Source organism: Solea senegalensis, linkage group LG9 (genome assembly GCF_019176455.1).
Source record: "Solea senegalensis isolate Sse05_10M linkage group LG9, IFAPA_SoseM_1, whole genome shotgun sequence".
Classification (NCBI taxonomy): Eukaryota; Metazoa; Chordata; class Actinopteri; order Pleuronectiformes; family Soleidae; genus Solea; species Solea senegalensis.
Window position 1 is genome coordinate 9,178,151 of NC_058029.1, and position 20,903 is coordinate 9,199,053.

The 20,903-nt window shown below is 39.4% G+C and overlaps 1 protein-coding gene across 1 annotated transcript; it reads left to right on the plus strand.

The window, feature by feature from the left end:
- The first annotated feature begins 682 nt into the window (after positions 1 to 682).
- sqlea (squalene epoxidase a) lies at positions 683 to 20,679 on the plus strand. The gene is made up of 12 exons (XM_044033992.1): positions 683 to 763; positions 901 to 1,182; positions 2,274 to 2,535; positions 3,515 to 3,692; positions 4,754 to 4,850; positions 4,972 to 5,085; positions 15,597 to 15,768; positions 16,873 to 16,968; positions 18,020 to 18,162; positions 18,287 to 18,383; positions 18,476 to 18,563; positions 19,561 to 20,679. Exons 2-12 carry the CDS (start codon positions 901 to 903, stop codon positions 19,751 to 19,753), a joined length of 1,722 nt encoding a protein of 573 aa, XP_043889927.1. The 5' UTR covers positions 683 to 763; the 3' UTR covers positions 19,754 to 20,679.
- Positions 20,680 to 20,903: the final 224 nt, after the last annotated feature.

Below are 20,903 nucleotides of genomic sequence, written 5' to 3' on the forward strand. Positions count from 1 at the left end.
TATTTTAAAGATAAATACATGTGTCACAAATACTGACCGTTTCCTTTTTGTGACATAGTATATCCTGTACTATATGGTGTATGTGACATTTTCAATGACTTGGTATAAGCAAGGTATAGTACGGTGTGAAAAATGTCTTTATTCTGTTTGTTTCACAATGTTTAGAGCTAAAATATATTCATAAAGTGAGGTTGAAAAGCTTAAAACTCACAATAGTCATAATAGCTCAGTCCATCAGAAGATGACTTGTATCTCTGAGGTTATAAATTCTAATCTTACAATCTCTTAAAAAAGAAAAAAAGGTCAGTCAGGGATTTTATAGGAAACACTTTTCATAATGGTTATCAAATTGAGAGAGTAGTTGCAGCAGAAAATAATATTTTTAAGGTCAAGCAGCATTTAAAAGGTTAGACAAGAGATGACAACAGATATGTCACAATAATAACAATAACAACAAAAGTAAAGGTTAAATTGTTAAATTTAAATGAATTTAAATCCGTGTTATTTTATTGTTAGGAGTCCTCGAGTCTTCTTACCTTTCCACTGACATCACATCATACTACCATCCTCGCTGCCCGTGTGTCCAATCAGAGGCCGGGGGCAGGACCAGCACCGGCGCGGCTGTTTAATGAGCGGATAGCGTGAGCTCTGCTCACTGTCACGTCGCTCCTGATTGGCTGGTGTAACTGCGAATCCTCCACTGTCTGTGTCTCCTCTTAGAAAAAGTAGTAACTCAGCCACAAGTTATCATGACTTATGAAAGGTAACACTTTGATTTGACTGAACAGATTATTATTATTTTTATTATTATTATTATAACTCTATAATAGTGTCCTTTCGCCATTACATTAAACTTCACTTATTTTTATTATTATATATTTTTTTTTTTACTCCATAAAGATGTGGACCTTCCTGGGAATAGCGAGTTTCACTTACCTGTATAAGAAGTCGGACACAGTGTGGAGCTTTGCCCACAGGGAGCTGCTTGTGGCCGCAGTGTTGTTCCTCACAGCCGGGCTCTTGCTCTCCTACATCAGATACCGTCAGGAGCACAAACTGCGGCTCCGTCAGCTCCTCACTTTCCCTCTGAGTCTCCTCTCCTTTGTCCCCGTCATCAACCACTTCATCCCCCAAACCTCAGCACAGAGGAGCGGCAGTCATCCAGAGGAGACATGCAGGAAGGTAAGACACTTTTAATCCACAGGAGACTTCTGCACAGTGAATAATTGAATAAGAATCATAATGAATTGATTTCATTGTATAACAGTAATTTATTGTATGATTAATGGTTTGTTTTTATGTTATGTATGTCTGTATTTATAAATAAAGTTGGATTGGATTGGATAGGTGTTTATTGTTTCAGGGCTGCAACGATTAATCGAGGTCTGAAAACACATTGATTATATGATTCATTCAGAAAATATTCTCAAATGACCTTGCGGCCAATGGGTGTCTAGTCTGTTCAGTAGCAGGTGGACAATATGATCTTAAAATGATAACACAATATTCCATGATGACATCACAATAAAGATAAACTTGATATTTCAGTGAAATTCAGAGTAAAGGTGTTTGTTTTGATATGGAATGATGTAAACTTCATATTTATAATGCAAAATAAATCTATTAATATGAAAAACAGAGCTAAAATGTAAAATTATGTAAATTATAATGTGGTATAACTGTAATTAAAACACCAAGCTGATATACTGTATAAATAAGCTTAGACACCTCTGGACCAAATGATGATGAAAATAATCAATATTGTTTATAATGTTAAATATCTGATTAAAAAATGTAATGAAACAGCTTTAATTGTAATAGGCATAATCAATAATCTCTCATCAGTAAAAGTGATCATCATCAGGGGGAAATGTGGGTGTTTAAGTAGCAAAGTAAAGGCATAAAAAGGTAAAAACAAACAGTAACAAGGCAATAAATGGTCTGCTTTGTCAACAAGAGCTCAATACTGACTGTATTTGATTTGAAATATGAGGGACTGTGACCAAATGATACAATGTAAGAAGGATAAGAATGATCTATTAGCTGTGATAACTGTTGTATTACTCTTGTAGATAGAGATCATAATGGAGAGGAATATGCTACTGTTTCTCATTTGGGAATGAAGTGGAAGGTTTGGTCTGGTTCAACGTAGGGCCTCTCGGGTCCCTTTTGCCTGGTGATGCCGTACTCCCTTGAAACACCTCTGTTCTTTGCTGCAGTGTAAAAACAAAACAAAAAAACAGACAATGGTGTTCTTCTTCTCTTGTTTCCAGAGCCGGAGAATAAGGAAAAGAGCAGATGCAGAGATCTCTGCTGCCACAGGAAGTGCCTCAGCCAGTGGCTCCACAGTGGATCAGGATCCCGACGTGGTGGTAGTAGGGGCCGGAGTCCTGGGATCGGCAATCGCAGCTGTGCTGGCGCGAGACGGCAGGAAGGTGACCGTGGTAGAGAGAGATCTGAAGGAGCCTGACAGAATCGTTGGGGAGCTGCTGCAGCCCGGAGGATACACGGCACTGAAAGAGCTCGGCCTGCAAGGTCAGTTCAGGGAGTGACACTGTGTCCTGGTGCTCCAGACCCTGGAAAGTGTTGTTGTTTTGGTGTGAAGTGGGGGCGGTGCTAAGATGGGAAAGGTGACATCACATCATCTCTTTGCACCAATCAAGAGGAGCCGTTATTTGAGATTCGAATCTGGTGACTCTTGTTTCTGTCTTGGTCCATCGACAGTCAAATCTGACGCACATAGGAAAAGCAGCTGAGATGAAGTTTGTACATTTAAAAACAAACACAAACGTGATCAATTTGTGAACTTCAACATTAATATTCAGAAGATGAAATGAACTTTTTTCATTATCACCGCTTGTCACCACACTATTGTACCTTTCTAAAAACAGTCAATAGAGAGTATATAATAATAGAATTATTTTTGATACAAACCTCAAAACCTTGTCTGAATTGGACTTGGAACTTTGAAAAACTGGCTCTCTAAATTGTCCAAATGACAAATGATTTCAGTGCGAGCAAATAAAAATACACTTTCCTTCCTCAATGTGTCCAAAAACATGTATGAGAGTTTTAATTTGAGATTAGAATGATCACATTGTACAAAAACACCTTATTTTATACTTAAATATTAATGATACAGCAATATTTCTTTCCCATTATGTTTATTTTTCAAAATGCCTGAGGTTTTAATGAACTTGCCAATCATTGATCACTTTAAAACTTTATTTAAAATTAAAGTAGAGATGCTATATGTCCCAAAGATATTAAAGGGCGTTATATTAGGCGTATATTGAACATAGAATTTTCCCAAATGTGCTGGTGAATATTGTAACAAGCTTGAAGCGAATGTGACAAAAGTGTAAAGGATTATTTTGAGGCTACAGTAGCTTATTACGCTCTCTCCAGCTCGTGTTGTAGACTCTTGACATTTGTTCCTTTTCACACATGCTGACTGAATAATGAATGAAGGCTCTGAAACAGTAACCTGTCGCGTGTGCTTGGCCTTGATCAGGGTCATTGGAGGGTTTGGACGCTCACGAGGTCAAGGGCTACGTGATCCATGACCTAGGGAGCAGCACCGAGGTGGAGCTTTCTTACCCACAGCAGGAGGAGAACATCAAGAGTGGCTGGGCGTTCCATCATGGTCGATTCATCATGGGCCTGAGGAGAGCTGCCCTCGCCGAGCCAAAGTGAGTCCACTCGTTAATGGGATGGCGTTGTGTTTTGGCTGTGAGACACCAGACCTATCACCACACCATACATACATACATACATACCTCGTTCATGTTTGACTTGTTTGACTTTAAGCAGAATCATCCAGGTCATCCTCAGTAGTTTGTTAGCTAATTAGTTAGCTGCAGGCAACTGGACTGGCTTATGTTATAGTTATAGACATTCCATCTTTCATCCAAGACGTGTCTTCAAGTTTTTCTTTGGTGTTTCAATTCAGAAGAACTGACCAGTTGTCTACAGCTACTACCAGTCTTGTATAAAGTACAGTAAAGTAAAGGGACACTTGAGTAAAAGTACAAGTATGTTACCAGAAAATGACTTTGGTAGAAGTTGAAGTTGAGCTTTTTATAATATTGCTTAAGTAAAAGTCATTTAAGTAAGTATATGACATTTACTGTACAGGTAAGGTTGTGGGTTCAATTCCTGGCTCTGCTAGTCTATATGTGTCCTTGAGCAAGACACTTAACCCCATGTTGTGGCGTGTGTGAATGGATGAATGGCAAAACTGTAGTGTAAAGCAGCTCATCAAGACTAGAAAAGCTCTATATAAATACAGACCATTACCAACTCTTCTTATTCTGATTTTATTTGGCAGTAACAAAGATAGATAGAGGAAATGTAGTTGAGTAAAAGTAAAAGTTGCTAGAAAGATAAATAACAAAGTAAAGTACAGATATGTGAATTTTGTACTTAAGTAACAAAGTATTTGTGCTTTGTTACATTACAACAAGGACTAGACATTTAATTTAATATAAGTGAACTGGCTTCTTCAACTTAAACCCAGGATCACAACCTAATCTTTAATTATCTAACAGTTTATAGCAATAACAATTATTGATATGAACTGATTTTGAAACATTATTGGCCAAATCATCGTGTACTCTAAATCCAATATCAGTGGTTGACAGTCACAGTCTTGATAGTTTAAAAGCATTCTCTATGTTTGTTCTCGGTCTGTTTACTCTTCATGTTCTTCCTGTCTTGCTGTATCCTCAGTCTGTCTTATTGCACCCCCCAGTGTCACATTCGTAGAAGGCACCGTGACCAGTTTGCAGGAGGAGGACGGCAGCATCACGGGAGTCCAGTACAAGGACAAAGAAACCGAAGAGATCAAGGTGAGGACAGGAAACTGTGTTGCATGTGCAGAACCTTAATACCTCGTGTTTAAAGCACAAAATGTAAGGATGATGATGATGATGATGATGACGATGATGGTGTAAACTTGTGTCCTGGTAGGAAATCTGTGCAGCGCTGACTGTGGTGGCGGACGGCTGCTTCTCCAAATTCAGAAAGAGTCTGGTCTCAGGGAAAGCTCGCGTCTCCTCTCACTTTGTCGGATGCCTGATGAAGGTAAAGAGAACATCATCAGCCAAATGGGAAGAATTTGTTTCTTCATACAAGAGTAAACTAAATATCTTCTGAGTATTTTACCATTTACTCACTAGTCAGCAAATTATGCAAATGCATAATTCATAGTATCATAAAGAAAATAAATAGAATTACATTAAAAAAAAAAATTCAATTATTATTTTTTTGCGTGTGAGTGATGACACAAAAAAGCAGCAAAACGCAGTGAATTTAGTTGGAGTGAAAACACAGCTGAGAGCAGCCCCGTGTGTGTGTGTGTGTGTGTGTGTGTCAGTCCAGCAGGTGGCAGTATTTCCTACAGGTGGTGTTTTTTTTCTGTTTTAGCAAAAATGTTTTGAAATAACAACAATTTCAGCTGCCATTTTTCTTTTATTTGTCCAGTGAGGACATGAACGTTGATTAATTGCAGGTGGAGCTGCTCCTGCATAAAGACACACTGATTTAAAAGCCTTTGTGTACTTTCCATGACTTGATACATTCCACTCCTCCCCTCTTGAGTCGATCTATTTGGAATGTTCCACTTCCTTTGTCGGAGGCGGAGCTTCTTCTACGCATGAGACAGAAACGGGGAGAGGACGAGGAGCAGCGGGAACAAACATGGGGACAGCCGTGTGGTAACTGCTGTTTAATAATGACCCACACATTTCTTAGATTCCCTGTTGACGCTCTGTTCACACCTGCTGTTCACATGCGACCACAGGTGTTGAGATTACACCTGCTAATGCTAGCGTGACGTCACTGCTCCGCAGCAAACACACATTCAAATATGAACTTTCCTACTATAGTATGTCATCAAAAACGTTAAAATATAAATTCACCACGTGTCCTCAAAGAACTGTCCAAAACGTCAAAGAATGTCCTCAACAAAAAATGTCAATAGACCACTGAAATTGTTCACAATGACAATCTAGTCCAGTAGCAGGTTAGCTGCTGCTAATGTGACGTCACTGCTCCACAGCAAACGTGCGTTTTCAAAAAACTGACTGAGTGTCAAATATATAATTATATAGTATGATACTGTCAAAAAGTGTCTTATTACAGTATGTCGTAAAAAAAAGTATATTATTTAGTAAACTATCCAATTATAAACTGTCAAAAATGTCACTATACCATTAAAACTGTTAAGAATGAGTACCTAGTCTGGCCAATAGGGGGCAGGTTAGGTAAAAAAAACACAACTGTTGAGCCGTGGTTTAGTAGAATTTCAAAATAAAAGTGTCTATGTTGATAAGGACCAATATATAGTTGACAATAAAAAGGTTTTCATGTATTTTCCTCACATTTCTTCACTCATTTTTGCAGTGAGCACATTTAAACACTTCAAAGTGGACACTGCTTTTTCTCATCATGTCCCCTGACTGAACATCTGCAAACAGCTGCAGTTACAGGCATAGTTCATGTGTTTTCAAGCATGGTTGAATGAGCCATGGTGACTTTACAGTGAAGAGTAAAAAGAGGCTTTCTTTACAGCGCTGTCTGTAAATACATGAGAATCCTCTGTTAAATATTGAGAGTTTACAAATGTTTACAGGATTTCTAAGGTCTTTTTAACTGATCTACAGCTTTGGTTGGACCAGGACCAGGGGCCAGGACCAGGACCAGGAGCCAGGACCGGGACCAGGAGGAGGACGAGGAGCAGCGGGGACAGGTGTATGGTAACTGCTGCTTAAACATGATCCGCACATTTCTTAGATGTTCTGTTGACGCTCTGTTCACACCTGCTGTTAACATCCGACCACAGGGATCCGATCACAGGTGTTCAGGTTACACCTGCTAATGCTAATGCTAATGTGACTTCACTGCTCCACATATAAACACACACACCTTTCATTTAATTTCTCTTCACATACAAATGATGTTGTTTTCTGATTGTTACAGAAAGACAAAGAATCCAGGAAATGTTAATGTTATTACTTTCTCTATTAATCGAGTATTTGTTTGGGCCAGAAAATGTTTGATAAACGGTGATCAGTGTTTCTCAAACCTGGAAATGATGATTCTCAAATGTCTTTTTTTTTTATCCACAAACAAAATATATTCAGTTTTAATTATTTCTTTGTTATTATAATAATAATAATAATAACAATAATAATACTAATAATAAGCCCATATATCAGAGTGCAGTCATTAGTCATATCGGCAGACCTCGCACATATCCCATAAAACTTTTCAAAGCTAATATCTGCCCATAACGATAATATCGTGCATCCCGACACATTTCCATGTCAGGTGTAAACTAACAACAAACTATTGTTTTTTAAAGAATTAAATCAAGCTTTCTGATTTTACAGCTTCTTAAATGGCAAAATTTTCTGGGTGTTTTTGGCTCCATAAACACAAAGAAATCATTCAAACTCAATAATTTTTGCTCCGTGAACAAAAACGACACGTTTGACGACATCATTTTCATCTTTAAAAAACACTCATCAATATTTTAGCACATTTTATGGACCAAACCATTGCTCTTTCACCTGTGATTTCATCACCTCACACGGACGTTAACAGCACTTGTCAACAGAGCCTCTGTGTTCACATCATTTTTGACGAGTCAATGTGGCAACATTCAATCAATAAATACACCATTAAATAATGATTCAAATTAAGACTTAAATACATACACGTCTTATTAAATGTGTCATTCATTCAAATACCAAATTCATTTAATGTAAAAAAAAACATAGAATTACTTAAATACTATTTAATGAATTATTTCATGATTTACTGCAACACGGGACCATGAAATAATTCATTAAATAGTGAAGAAATTCTATATGTTTTTTACATCAAATGAATTTGGTATTTTAATGAATGAACGTCACATTTAATAATGAGACATTTATGTATTTAATTCCAATGTGAATGAATGAACGTGTGACACATTTGAGTCATTATTTAATGGTGTATTTACTGATTGAATGTTGCCACTTTGACAATTTTAACAATATAGCAATGATGTGAACACATTAATCACACAGAAGTCTAATTCATGTGCTCATCATTTTTAAGCAGCAGTTACTGGACACCTGGACCCAACTGTGTGGTCAACAGTCCAGGGAGTGAACCCCTATCAATTTTTTTTGTCTTTTTATGGCTTTTTTTTGGCCAAAAAATGTCAAATAAAATGATATAACCCCCTGCTGTCAGCTCTCTTGGGGGCCGGGGGAGCACAGCCCAGCCCCAACCCCCCACCACTACAATCGCAGTGAGGGCGCGCGTAGTTTGGCCCCGGCGCCGGGGCCAGGTATTCGCAGCGTGCTGGATTTGAACCAGCCACGGCCGAACTGGCACAACCTTGCGGTTGCGAACAAGTCCACCACGCCACGAACCCTTCTGATAATTGGGAGAAGCTCTTGGTGGTTTTCAGTCTTCACTTTGGCTGTGGAACCTTAAACCTTCAGGTATAAAGGAATTGAACCGTCAACGTCAGGACTGACTTGAACCGTCAACGTCAGGACTCAAAGTCAGCGCTCTAACCAGCTGACCTAACTGTCCACGCTCTTTCTTTGGTTTTCTTGGTGGTTTTCAGTCTTCACTTTGGCTGTGGAACCTTAAACGTTTAAGTATAAAGGAATTGAACCGTCAACGTCAGGACTGAAAGGCAGTTCTCTAACCAGCTGAGCTAACTGGCCACACTCTTCTTCAGGTTTTCTCAGACCAATTCACTCTCTGTGTTGAATATTGTGCGTAAAAAAGTTGCTTCGTCCAAGATTGGAACCCTTGACCTCAGGGACTCTAGTCTTTGACTAAACCATGTGAGCTATTTCTCCCATCACGTAGAATCTCTTCAACGTTAGACGTCTTTCAATAACAAATGACCCTAAAACGCCAGAAAACGTCACACTGCTGAAGTATTTAAGAATGTCTGTGCGGGATGCTGGGCTACACGGCTGGTGTAGTGGTTAGTGCTCTTGCCTTTGCAACAAGTAGACCTGGGTTCGAGACCCAATTGGAACAAGGATCTTTCTCTGTGGAGTTTTTCATCTTCTCCCCATGTGTGCGTCGCTGGGTTCTCTGGCTTCCTCCCACAGTTCATCAATCATCTACCGATTTGTCCTCCACCGGAGGGTCGCGGGGGGTGCTGTGCCAAGCTCAGCTGTCATAGGGTGATAGGCGGAGTACACCTTGGACTGTTCACCCGTCCATTCAAAACATGCAATAGGTGGGTTAGGTAAATTTCCACACTGCTCTACTTAAACATTCACGTCGAGTAAGATTCGAACCCTTGACCATCGGAACTCCGGTCCTTCACTTAACCACATGAGCTATATGTCCTTGTATGCTTTTTTTTTTTTTGCAAATGTTAGAAGTCTTTCAATAATAGAACCCACGACTTGAAAAAAAAATGTCAGACTGATGGAATATTTAAGAATGTCTGTCCCTGAACATGGGCGACATGGTTGGTGTAGTGGTTAGTGCTCTTACCTATGAAGCCGGAGGACCTGGGTTCAAGCCCTGCTTGGAACAAGGATTTTTCTGCATGGAGTGCATGTTGTCCCTGTGGGTTTTCTCCACGTTCTCCAGCTTCCTCCCACAGTCCAAGAACATGCAATTTGGGGATTAAGTTAATTGGTCACTCTAAATTGACCAACGAACCTGGTCAATCAGGCTGAGGTCTGTGACGTCATGGGTAATCTACGATTGAATGACTTCTGAAGGTGTCAGAGTGAAATGGTTATTTGTCTCTAAAACATGCACAAAGATTCATGTTCCAAGCAGGGCTTGAACCCAGGTCCTCCGGCTTCATAGGTAAGAGCACTAACCACTACACCAACCATGTCGCCCATGTTCAGGGACAGACATTCTTAAATATTCCATCAGTCTGACATTTTTTTTTCAAGTCGTGGGTTCTATTATTGAAAGACTTCTAACATTTGCAAAAAAAAAAAAAGCATACAAGGACATATAGCTCATGTGGTTAAGTGAAGGACCGGAGTTCCGATGGTCAAGGGTTCGAATCTTACTCGACGTGAATGTTTAAGTAGAGCAGTGTGGAAATTTACCTAACCCACCTATTGCATGTTTTGAATGGACTGGTGAACAGTCCAAGGTGTACTCCGCCTATCACCCTATGACAGCTGAGCTTGGCACAGCACCCCCCGCGACCCTCCGGTGGAGGACAAATCGGTAGATGATTGATGAACTGTGGGAGGAAGCCAGAGAACCCAGCGACGCACACATGGGGAGAAGATGAAAAACTCCACAGAGAAAGATCCTTGTTCCAATTGGGTCTCGAACCCAGGTCTACTTGTTGCAAAGGCAAGAGCACTAACCACTACACCAGCCGTGTAGCCCAGCATCCCGCACAGACATTCTTAAATACTTCAGCAGTGTGACATTTTCTGGCGTTTTAGGGTCATTTGTTATTGAAAGACGTCTAACGTTGAAGAGATTCTACGTGATGGGAGAAATAGCTCACATGGTTTAGTCAAAGACTAGAGTCCCTGAGGTCAAGGGTTCCAATCTTGGACGAAGCAACTTTTTTACGCACAATATTCAACACAGAGAGTGAATTGGTCTGAGAAAACCTGAAGAAGAGTGTGGCCAGTTAGCTCAGCTGGTTAGAGAACTGCCTTTCAGTCCTGACGTTGACGGTTCAATTCCTTTATACTTGAACGTTTAAGGTTCCACAGCCAAAGTGAAGACTGAAAACCACCAAGAAAACCAAAGAAAGAGCGTGGACAGTTAGGTCAGCTGGTTAGAGCGCTGACTTTCAGTCCTGACGTTGACGGTTCAAGTCAGTCCTGACGTTGACGGTTCAATTCCTTTATACTTGAAGGTTTAAGGTTCCACAGCCAAAGTGAAGACTGAAAACCACCAAGAGCTTCTCCCAATTATCAGAAGGGTTCGTGGCGTGGTGGACTTGTTCGCAACCGCAAGGTTGTGCCAGTTCGGCCGTGGCTGGTTCAAATCCAGCACGCTGCGAATACCTGGCCCCGGCGCCGGGGCCAAACTACGCGCGCCCTCACTGCGATTGTAGTGGTGGGGGGTTGGGGCTGGGCTGTGCTCCCCCGGCCCCCAAGAGAGCTGACAGCAGGGGGTTATATCATTTTATTTGACATTTTTTGGCCAAAAAAAAGCCATAAAAAGACAAAAAAAATTGATAGGGGGTCACTCCCTGGACTGTTGACCACACAGTTGGGTCCAGGTGTCCAGTAACTGCTGCTTAAAAATGATGAGCACATGAATTAGACTTTTGTGTGATTAATGTGTTCACATCATTGCTATATTGTTAAAATTGTCAAAGTGGCAACATTCAATCAGTAAATACACCATTAAATAATGACTCAAATGTGTCACACGTTCATTCATTCACATTGGAATTAAATACATAAATGTCTCATTATTAAATGTGACATTCATTCATTAAAATACCAAATTCATTTGATGTAAAAAACATATAATTTCTTCACTATTTAATGAATTATTTCATGGTCCTGTGTTGCAGTAAATCATGAAATAATTCATTAAATAGTATTTAAGTAATTCTATGTTTTTTTTTACATTAAATGAATTTGGTATTTGAATGAATGACACATTTAATAAGACGTGTATGTATTTAAGTCTTAATTTGAATCATTATTTAATGGTGTATTTATTGATTGAATGTTGCCACATTGACTCGTCAAAAATGATGTGAACACAGAGGCTCTGTTGACAAGTGTTGTTAACGTCCGTGTGAGGTGATGAAATCACAGGTGAAAGAGCAATGGTTTGGTCCATAAAATGTGCTAAAATATTGATGAGTGTTTTTTAAAGGTGAAAATGATGTCGTCAAACGTGTCGTTTTTGTTCACGGAGCAAAAATTATTGAGTTTGAATGATTTCTTTGTGTTTATGGAGCCAAAAAAACCCAGAAAATGTTGCCATTTAAGAAGCTGTAAAATCAGAAAGCTTGATTTAATTCTTTAAAAAACAATAGTTTGTTGTTAGTTTACACCTGACATGGAAATGTGTCGGGATGCACGATATTATCGTTATGGGCAGATATTGGCTTTGAAAAGTTTTATGGGATATGTGCGAGGTCTGCCGATATGACTAATGACTGCACTCTGATATATGGGCTTATTATTAGTATATTATTATTATTATAACAAAGAAATAATTAAAACATTTGAGAATCATCATTTCCAGGTTTGAGAAACACTGATCACCATTTTTCAAACATTTTCTGGCCCAAACAAATACTCGATTAATAGAGAAAGTAATAACATTAACATTTCCTGGATTCTTTGTCTTTCTGTAACAATCAGAAAACAACATAATTTGTATGTGAAGAGAAATGAAATGAAAGGTGTGTGTGTTTATATGTGGAGCAGTGAAGTCACATTAGCATTAGCATTAGCAGGTGTAACCTGAACACCTGTGATCGGATCCCTGAGGTCGGATGTTAACAGCAGGTGTGAACAGAGCGTCAACAGAACATCTAAGAAATGTGCGGATCATGTTTAAGCAGCAGTTACCATACACCTGTCCCCGCTGCTCCTCGTCCTCCTCCTGGTCCCGGTCCCGGTCCCGCTCCTGGCTCCTGGCTCCTGGCTCCTGGCTCCTGGTCCTGGTCCTGGTCCTGGTCCAACCAAAGCTGTAGATCAGTTAAAAAGACCTTAGAAATCCTGTAAACATTTGTAAACTCTCAATATTTAACAGAGGATTCTCATGTATTTACAGACAGCGCTGTAAAGAAAGCCTCTTTTTACTCTTCACTGTAAAGTCATCATGGCTCATTCAACCATGCTTGAAAACACATGAACTGTGCCTGTAACTGCAGCTGTCTGCAGATGTTCAGTCAGAGGACATGATGAGAAAAAGCAGTGTCCACTTTGAAGTGTTTAAATGTGCTCACTGCCAAAATGAGTGAAGAAATGTGAGGAAAATACATGAAAACCTTTTTATTGTCAACTATATATTGGTCCTTATCAACATAGACACTTTTATTTTGAAATTCTACTAAACCACTGCTCAACAGTTGTGTTTTTTTTACCTAACCTGCCCCCTATTGGCCAAACTAGGTACTCATTCTTAACAGTTTTAATGGTATAGTGACATTTTTGACAGTTTATAATTGGATAGTTTACTAAATAATATACTTTTTTTTTTTACGACATACTGTAATAGGACACTTTTTGACAGTATCATACTATATAATTATATATTTGACACTCAGTCAGTTTTTTGAAAACTCACGTTTGCTGTGGAGCAGTGACGTCACATTAGCAGCAGCTAACCTGCTACTGGACTAGATTGTCATTGTGAACAATTTCAGTGGTCTATTGACATTTTTTGTTGAGGACATTCTTTGACGTTTTGGACAGTTCTTTGAAGACACGTGGTGAATTTATATTTTAACGTTTTTGATGACATACTATAGTAGGAAAGTTCATATTTGAATGTGTGTTTGCTGCGGAGCAGTGACGTCACGCTAGCATTAGCAGGTGTAATCTCAACACCTGTGGTCGCATGTGAACAGCAGGTGTGAACAGAGCGTCAACAGGGAATCTAAGAAATGTGTGGGTCATTATTAAACAGCAGTTACCACACGGCTGTCCACATGTTTGTTCCCGCTGCTCCTCGTCCTCTCCCCGTTTCTGTCTCTGCGTAGAAGAAGCTCCGCCTCCGACAAAGGAAGTGGAACATTCCAAATAGATCGACTCAAGAGGGGAGGAGTGGAATGTATCAAGTCATGGAAAGTACACAAACGCTTTTAAATCAGTGTGTCTTTATTCAGGATCAGCTCCACCTGCAATTAATCAACGTTCATGTCCTCACTGGACAAATAAAAGAAAAATGGCAGCTGAAATTGTTGTTATTTCAAAACATTTTTGCTAAAACAGAAAAAAAAACAACCCACCACCTGTAGGAAATACTGCCACCTGCTGGACTGACATACACACACACACACTGTGCTGCTCTCAGCTGTGTTTTCACTCCAACTAAATTCACTGCGTTTTGCTGCTTTTTTGTGTCATCACTCACACACAAAAAAATAATAATTTTATTTTATTTTTTTAATGAATTGCTCTTGGGGCCCCATGGTGGTCACGGGCCCCTAAGCAGCCGCTTAGTTGGCTTATGCCTTGGGCCAGCTCTGGCCTCATCTCTCATATTTGGCTGTGATCCCTTTCTGTATTCCTCACAGCTCTCCATTAAAACTACCTGCTCCTCTTGGCTGAAATAAGCAGCTCCCGATCGCAGCTCAGGTCTAGTCTTTATGTAATAACTGCGCCACCCTGTGGTGAAACATCAGCACTGAAGTCATAACTTCACAAGTTCTCATTTTCAATGAACACTATTATTGTGATTTGAAGCCGTGTCAGTCTTGACTGTGCATGATGGGGACCTCTGTTGGGGACTTTATAGATGCTCTTTATTTAGGCAGGGAATGTAATTCGGGGAAATGTTTTCCACAATGTGCATTCACACACTCTGCTAAAATAATAATAATTATGCATCATGTTCTCCCAAAACAACCAGCTGTTATAGTTTCACTTAACTAAAACAAATGTGAAACAAAATGGCTGTAGAAAGAGAATGGTAGCCTATAATAGTGTATGATAATCCGTTTACATTATTATGCATAATAATAAGTTAGCACGCTACTTTTATTTTGAGGTTGTTACATGCCACTTTTGCTTCCGGTCTGTCCGCCATCATATTAATAAATGAGAAACAAAAAACGAAAAAAGGAATTTGCAAAAAACAAATTTGGGCCCTTATTTGGTTTTGTTTTTTTGTTTTTTCTTTCGTTTTTTGATGATGAGAGCAAAATCCGTTTTTCCATACTTGGTTCAATACAAAAAAGGAAAAGGGGACGCTGTTTCCGTATTTTGGTTTTGTCAGAAATACAGATTATACTTTGGTACCCTGACTAAATACAACTAGTTTCACCAATGTTTGTATTTAAATAGATTTATAATATATTAAAATAGAATCAAAATACAAAATACTGCACATTACACAATTAAATACAGTAAAAAATTATAAAAACTGTTCAAAATAGACCATTAAATACAGTGAAAAAAAGACAACAAAACTGTGTTATGTTAATATATAAATGTTAATAATAACCACAGTAAAAAAAACATCCTTGAATAAGTCAGTTATTATAGACATATAAACACAAATGTCCCGAGGACAGTTGCTCTCATGTCAGCGTCAACATGCAGCACGTATCTTGCAAGTTTTCCACACTGTGGTTATTGACTGTGGTTACCATGGTAATTAAAACTAATACAGTAACTTTCACCATCAAGAATTTTACTATAGTTTCCATGAAACATCTTAAGGTGAGGAGGATGTAACAATTTTTCCAGAAAAGTGCTTTAACAGTTTAATCGTCTGTCCTCCATGTCCCAGATCCAAGATACAAAATAAAACATTTAGAATACTAAATGATATCATTTCAAATGTTCTTCATCCCAGAGCAACACAGATGTCAGAGAAGCTGCAGTCAGGACAGAAGCAGTGACTTCTCTCATTCATCCCTGCTTCTCTCTCAGGACTGTCCTCAGTTTAAAGACAACCACGCTGAGCTGGTGCTGGCCGACCCCAGCCCGGTGCTCATCTACCAGGTCTCCTCCTCACAGACCAGAGTGCTGGTGGACATCAGGGGCGAGATGCCACGCGACCTCTCCGGCTACATGAGTGAGAAGATACACCCACAGCTGCCAGGTACAGCAAGTTCACCCATCATTTAAATTTAATAAAAGCAAAGGTTCAGTTAAATTGTGATGGAGCATTAAAACAACAAGAGTAACTATGCCTTTTGGAAGGATGAGATTTCAATTGTTTCAAACATGTATGCATTAGATTTTTTAATTTGCACATTAGATAGAACAATTGAAAATAAAAGACTTAACCCTTTCACACTGAGTGTGTCGCAGACAACACGTTCAGTGCACCTTGCATTACCGTAATTACACGTCGGTTTGTGCTATCGGAAGAATTCCAACGCTTTCTGAAAGCTGAGAAGTTGCACGTCAAATGATTACGGTACTGTCACTCGTGCTGTTGCAGGAAGCTGGAGAATCAGCATCTTTGTCGCAGAGAGGAGAGAGTTAGAAAAGCACCTAAAAAACATAGTTTCCATTTTTTGGCCTGTTTTTGGACATTGAGACAAAAACTCAAACTAATGTTATCTTAAATATGTTTTATACTGTTCAAAATTAACACGGAAAATCTGATGGTCATGTACAACAGTGTTTTCTTTTTTAAACTTTTTGTTTTTCTTCATTAAAGTTCATCAAAGTTATTCTGGAAAAATGGGCCAAAGCACTTATTCACAGGACATGTTCTGGCCCTTTTATGGTTAAACATGCTTTTATATAGAGTTTACATACATTTTAAAGAGTTTGGAGTATATAGCACCTTGCTGTTTTTTTCCTGTAGAAAATTCCAGAATTCACTATTGATCCATAAACAAATAAAATAGACACTTCTGTGGTCAGAGAAGGTCACAGGTGGTCACAGGTTTGTTTTTTTGTGGTTTAAAAAGCATTTATTTGAGGAACACAGTCTTGGGGATGATCGCAGGTGGCAGCTGCACCTGAAGGGTTTGACATTCAAGGCGCGCTCTGCTATTCAGCTGAAATATCAAAGGTAAAGTATGAGACAGAGGTCCAGCTGAAGCAGTGTCAGTGGAGTCAGTCACACTGATGTGCTGATAAACGTACATTCAGGCCACAATAGACCAAAAAGCCAAGGATTTTTGTTTTTTTTGTTGTCGTTTTTTTTAAATCGAGTGATCGACCCTTCTCTTTTCCCTCCTTCTTGCAGAGCATTTAAAGGAGCCTTTCATGGTGGCGCTGCAGAATGATCGACTCAGATCCATGCCCGCCAGCTTCCTCCCGCCCTCCCCCGTCAATAAACCAGGTACTGAAGTGTTATCGACTGCGACCGGACGGAAGCTATTCAACTGAATCCAGCACATGTAATGCACTTCTGTCAAAGGACTGGATCAATGTGGACACTGATGTGTGTTAAAACAAAGCTAAACGGTTCACTGTCTGTCCACTAACTTGCCATCAGTCTGTGTTTGAAGGTGGGATTAAGAGCGCAGCGTCAGGGATACATTTCAAATTGAAACGGCCTTTAGAGATGACTGCAGAACAAAAATGTCTAACCTTACATTAACCCTTAGTGTTCCGTGCCACTTGAACACCCTCGGTAAATTACCATGGGAATAAGACACAACTTGTTGTTGAGTCAAAGTTATGATTCATTTTAGATCGCATATTTTGTTTTAAAAAACTAAGAGTCACGATAATTGTGCAGCAGTCACAAAAATAGACAGATTTGAACATTTTTGATTACGTTTTCTCAGGTGTGTTTATGTAGTTGCTGGAAATGAAAGATTGCCAATAGGAAGTGCTTAAAAAAAAGAATAAAAGACACTCTATGTTGCACTCTCTTATAGCCCCGCCTTAACATAGTCATGGAAAAATGTTCAGACAAATAGTAAAATAATTGTGTAAACTAGAGCTGCAACTAACGATTATTTTCATAATCGATGAAGAAAACCTTAAAAAATGTTGATCGGTGTTCGTCAAACCAGGAAATGATGATGTTCTCAAATGTCTTGTTTTGTCCACAAACCAAAATGATTCACTTTTAATGATTTCTTTGTTATCCAGAGTAAAGAAATTAAGAAAATACTCACATTTAAGAATCTTAAACAATCGGAAATCTTGTTTTAATCCTGAAAACAGTTTTGAACCGATTAATCCATTATCAAAATAGTTGTCGATTAATTTAGTAATGGCTTCATTGTTTTCAGCTCTAGTGTAAACATGTTTTTTTAACTGCTAGAACACAGTCCCACCAGCCAGATGTAATGCATTTCTTAAACCTGTGTGTGTGGTAAATGTGACGCTTACATGTCTTGTGGATGCGAGACAAACCGCCCGTCGTCTGCTCTCCTCAGGCGTTCTGCTCCTGGGCGACGCGTACAACATGAGGCATCCTCTGACGGGAGGCGGCATGAGCGTGGCGCTCAACGACGTCCGCATCTGGAGGAACCTGCTCAGTAACATCCCCGATCTGTACGACGACAGAAACATGTTGCAGGTGAAGCTGTGCGATGATTAGTGACCTGAGTTCATGAATCAAATGCTTATTCAAACACACATTAAAACACTTCAGGCTGGTGTATAATATTAACCTGCTTTTTACTTCTTCTTCTTCTCAATAGGCAAAGAAAAAATTCCACTGGGAGCGAAAGTCATCACATTCCTTTGTGGTGAATGTTTTGGCTCAGGCTCTGTACGAGCTGTTCGCAGCCACTGACGGTGAGTACCGAAACAAAAAGCTGCCATAAGATGAAATGATAATAACAATAACGGTGGCTGAGATTCTCATCGTGTGGCTTTGCGTGAACTAGATTCTCTTCACGAGCTGAGGAAAGCATGTTTCCAGTATTTCAAGCTGGGCGGAGAGTGCGTCGCCGGACCTATCGGACTTCTCTCAGTGTGAGTTTCAAATAATGTCCCACGTGATGAACAGAAAAAGAAAATTCTATTATTTCTAATTTGGGGAAATTAGCCGTGCATCTCAGCAGTGAACTGTTAAGTGTGGCACAACGGGACTCTTTGTTGAATCCTTATTTCTATTTCTTTACCATCTCTGCTATAATGTCCGGTTAGTTTCCCCCCCCATAAACGCACGGTGGAACGAAACAGGATATCGAAACAATAATTCCCATGATCCCTTATCAAACTAGGTGTTTGGTTGATGTTTACAAATTAAAGAGCCCTAGTAGCAGAATTGAGGTCACATGGTGAGCTGACATAACCGTCTGCACAATAAGCTGCTGAGGCTGACGCTGCTGAAGCGGAGACAAAAGCGGGACAACGGTGACAGAATCCTGGATAAATGAGTTTGAAAGTGCAGACAAAACTCAACAGTTCGTGTTTGTCAGGCGAGAGTTTTGATGAGAGCGACAAAACTTATTTGTTCTTATGCATTTCAGGGCATTTACACACTTACCAACCGTACACTTTGTAGAGCTTGCGAATGCCTTTAAAAAGAGGATTTCTGTCGCATGTTTTGTGTGATTGCATTTGAAGTGAAAATGACTACATTCTAAGTTAAGGTGGAAACTAAATTTAAAAATTGCATTGTATCAGAAACAAATTTAAAAAGTGTGTGTTTCAATCCTGGGGATTAAATTGTGGAACAGTGTAATTAAAAGCAAAGTAAAAACATAAATCAGTTCAAAAGAATATGCAAAATACAAATTTGAAGTTAAATCCAGGACGGCAATGGCGATGTTTAAAGCCAGAAATGTTGTGTATTAAGAAAATTATATGAATAGCATATTGTATAAATACTTGGAAAAGAGGGTAAAGTTTATAATAATAAACTCAATTAAAAAGAAAAAGGATAGGTTTCCCAGACTTACAGATTGTAGTTTAACTGAATAACATTGTGATTTTCTATGCATTTTATTTTATTTTTTTAAATCAGGCTGACACCCAGACCCATGACCCTTATCGGACACTTCTTCGCCGTGGCTCTGTACGCAATCTACGTCAACTTCAAGCGCGAGTCGTGGTTGACCAAACCTCGGGCTTTATATAAGAGTGGAGCCATCCTGTACCGAGCCTGCACAGTCATGTTTCCGCTCATCTACTCTGAATTCAAGTACCTGGTGTACTGAAGAGAATCCGGACTCAGCCTCACTGTAACGTCTGAACACATGTACGACTTGGGACCTGGGACAAAAACACAAACTGGTATTTGGTGATTTTTTGTGTGTTTGCCTTCTTGCTGTTGCCATGCAAAACATATTTTTGCTACTGAGGATTTTCTACGCTGTACCGCTGTCTGTCTTACTTTAAAGGGATGCCTCACTACCTGTAATGACATTTTAAATCTGAAGCACATAAAAGCAAAAGCAAGCTCTTACCACAACAATCACACTTTTCCAAGTTGAAATTTCCAGCCTTGTATTGCTGAGCAAATTGCCTGCAGCACTTTTTCAAAGTCATTATTTCATGTTTGGAGGTGGTTTCCTCTGCCTTCCTATTGTTGTGTCTTTGCACACCTTGTGTTTTCAAACTGACTGTGCACTTAAATATGACAAAACGATCATCCCCCCGGAATCCAAGAATGGTCACGGTGCCTCACTGGTCCTGCTGCAAGTCAGCAAAGACCTGACGCAGTACTGTACATCGCTCGAGGGAGATTTGAGTGGAACCCGAGTCAGACGACATAAAAGCTTGTGTCAGCAGATGATGCGGGAGTGTTGTTGCTTCACTTCAGCTGATGGAGACAAGGAGCTGCTGCTGAAACTGTCATGTTCACATGTGCTTGATTAGCCTTTAAATAAATGACATGACATAACGTTAATTCACGTTTTTTTTATTATTATTATTTTTAACAGCAGACTTAGCTGTACAATCTCCAGAATCACAAGAGAAGAAGAGTCAGCTGCTGGTCAAGAAGTACCATGTTATAGTGATTTAACTGACTCGACTCTACCATTAGATGGCACTCACTCACAGTGAAAGGAGTTTGCAGTGAGGCCTCACTCAGATCACCTTCATGAACATTTTTGCCTCTCAATAAACTGGAGTAAATCACTGTCCTGTGCTTTTATTTTGAAGGTCAAAAGAATCGAGCATTAAATTTGCTACACTGGGATCACAATTACCCTCACATGGATTTGTTTGGGTTTTATCAAAATATTTATGGCATTGAATGATGTTAACAGTTATGTTGTCACAGCTGTATATAAATGTTTTCTTCCTGATAAAACATGGCACTTTAACTTCTTTTAACTCTACACATATACATTATTTTATTTT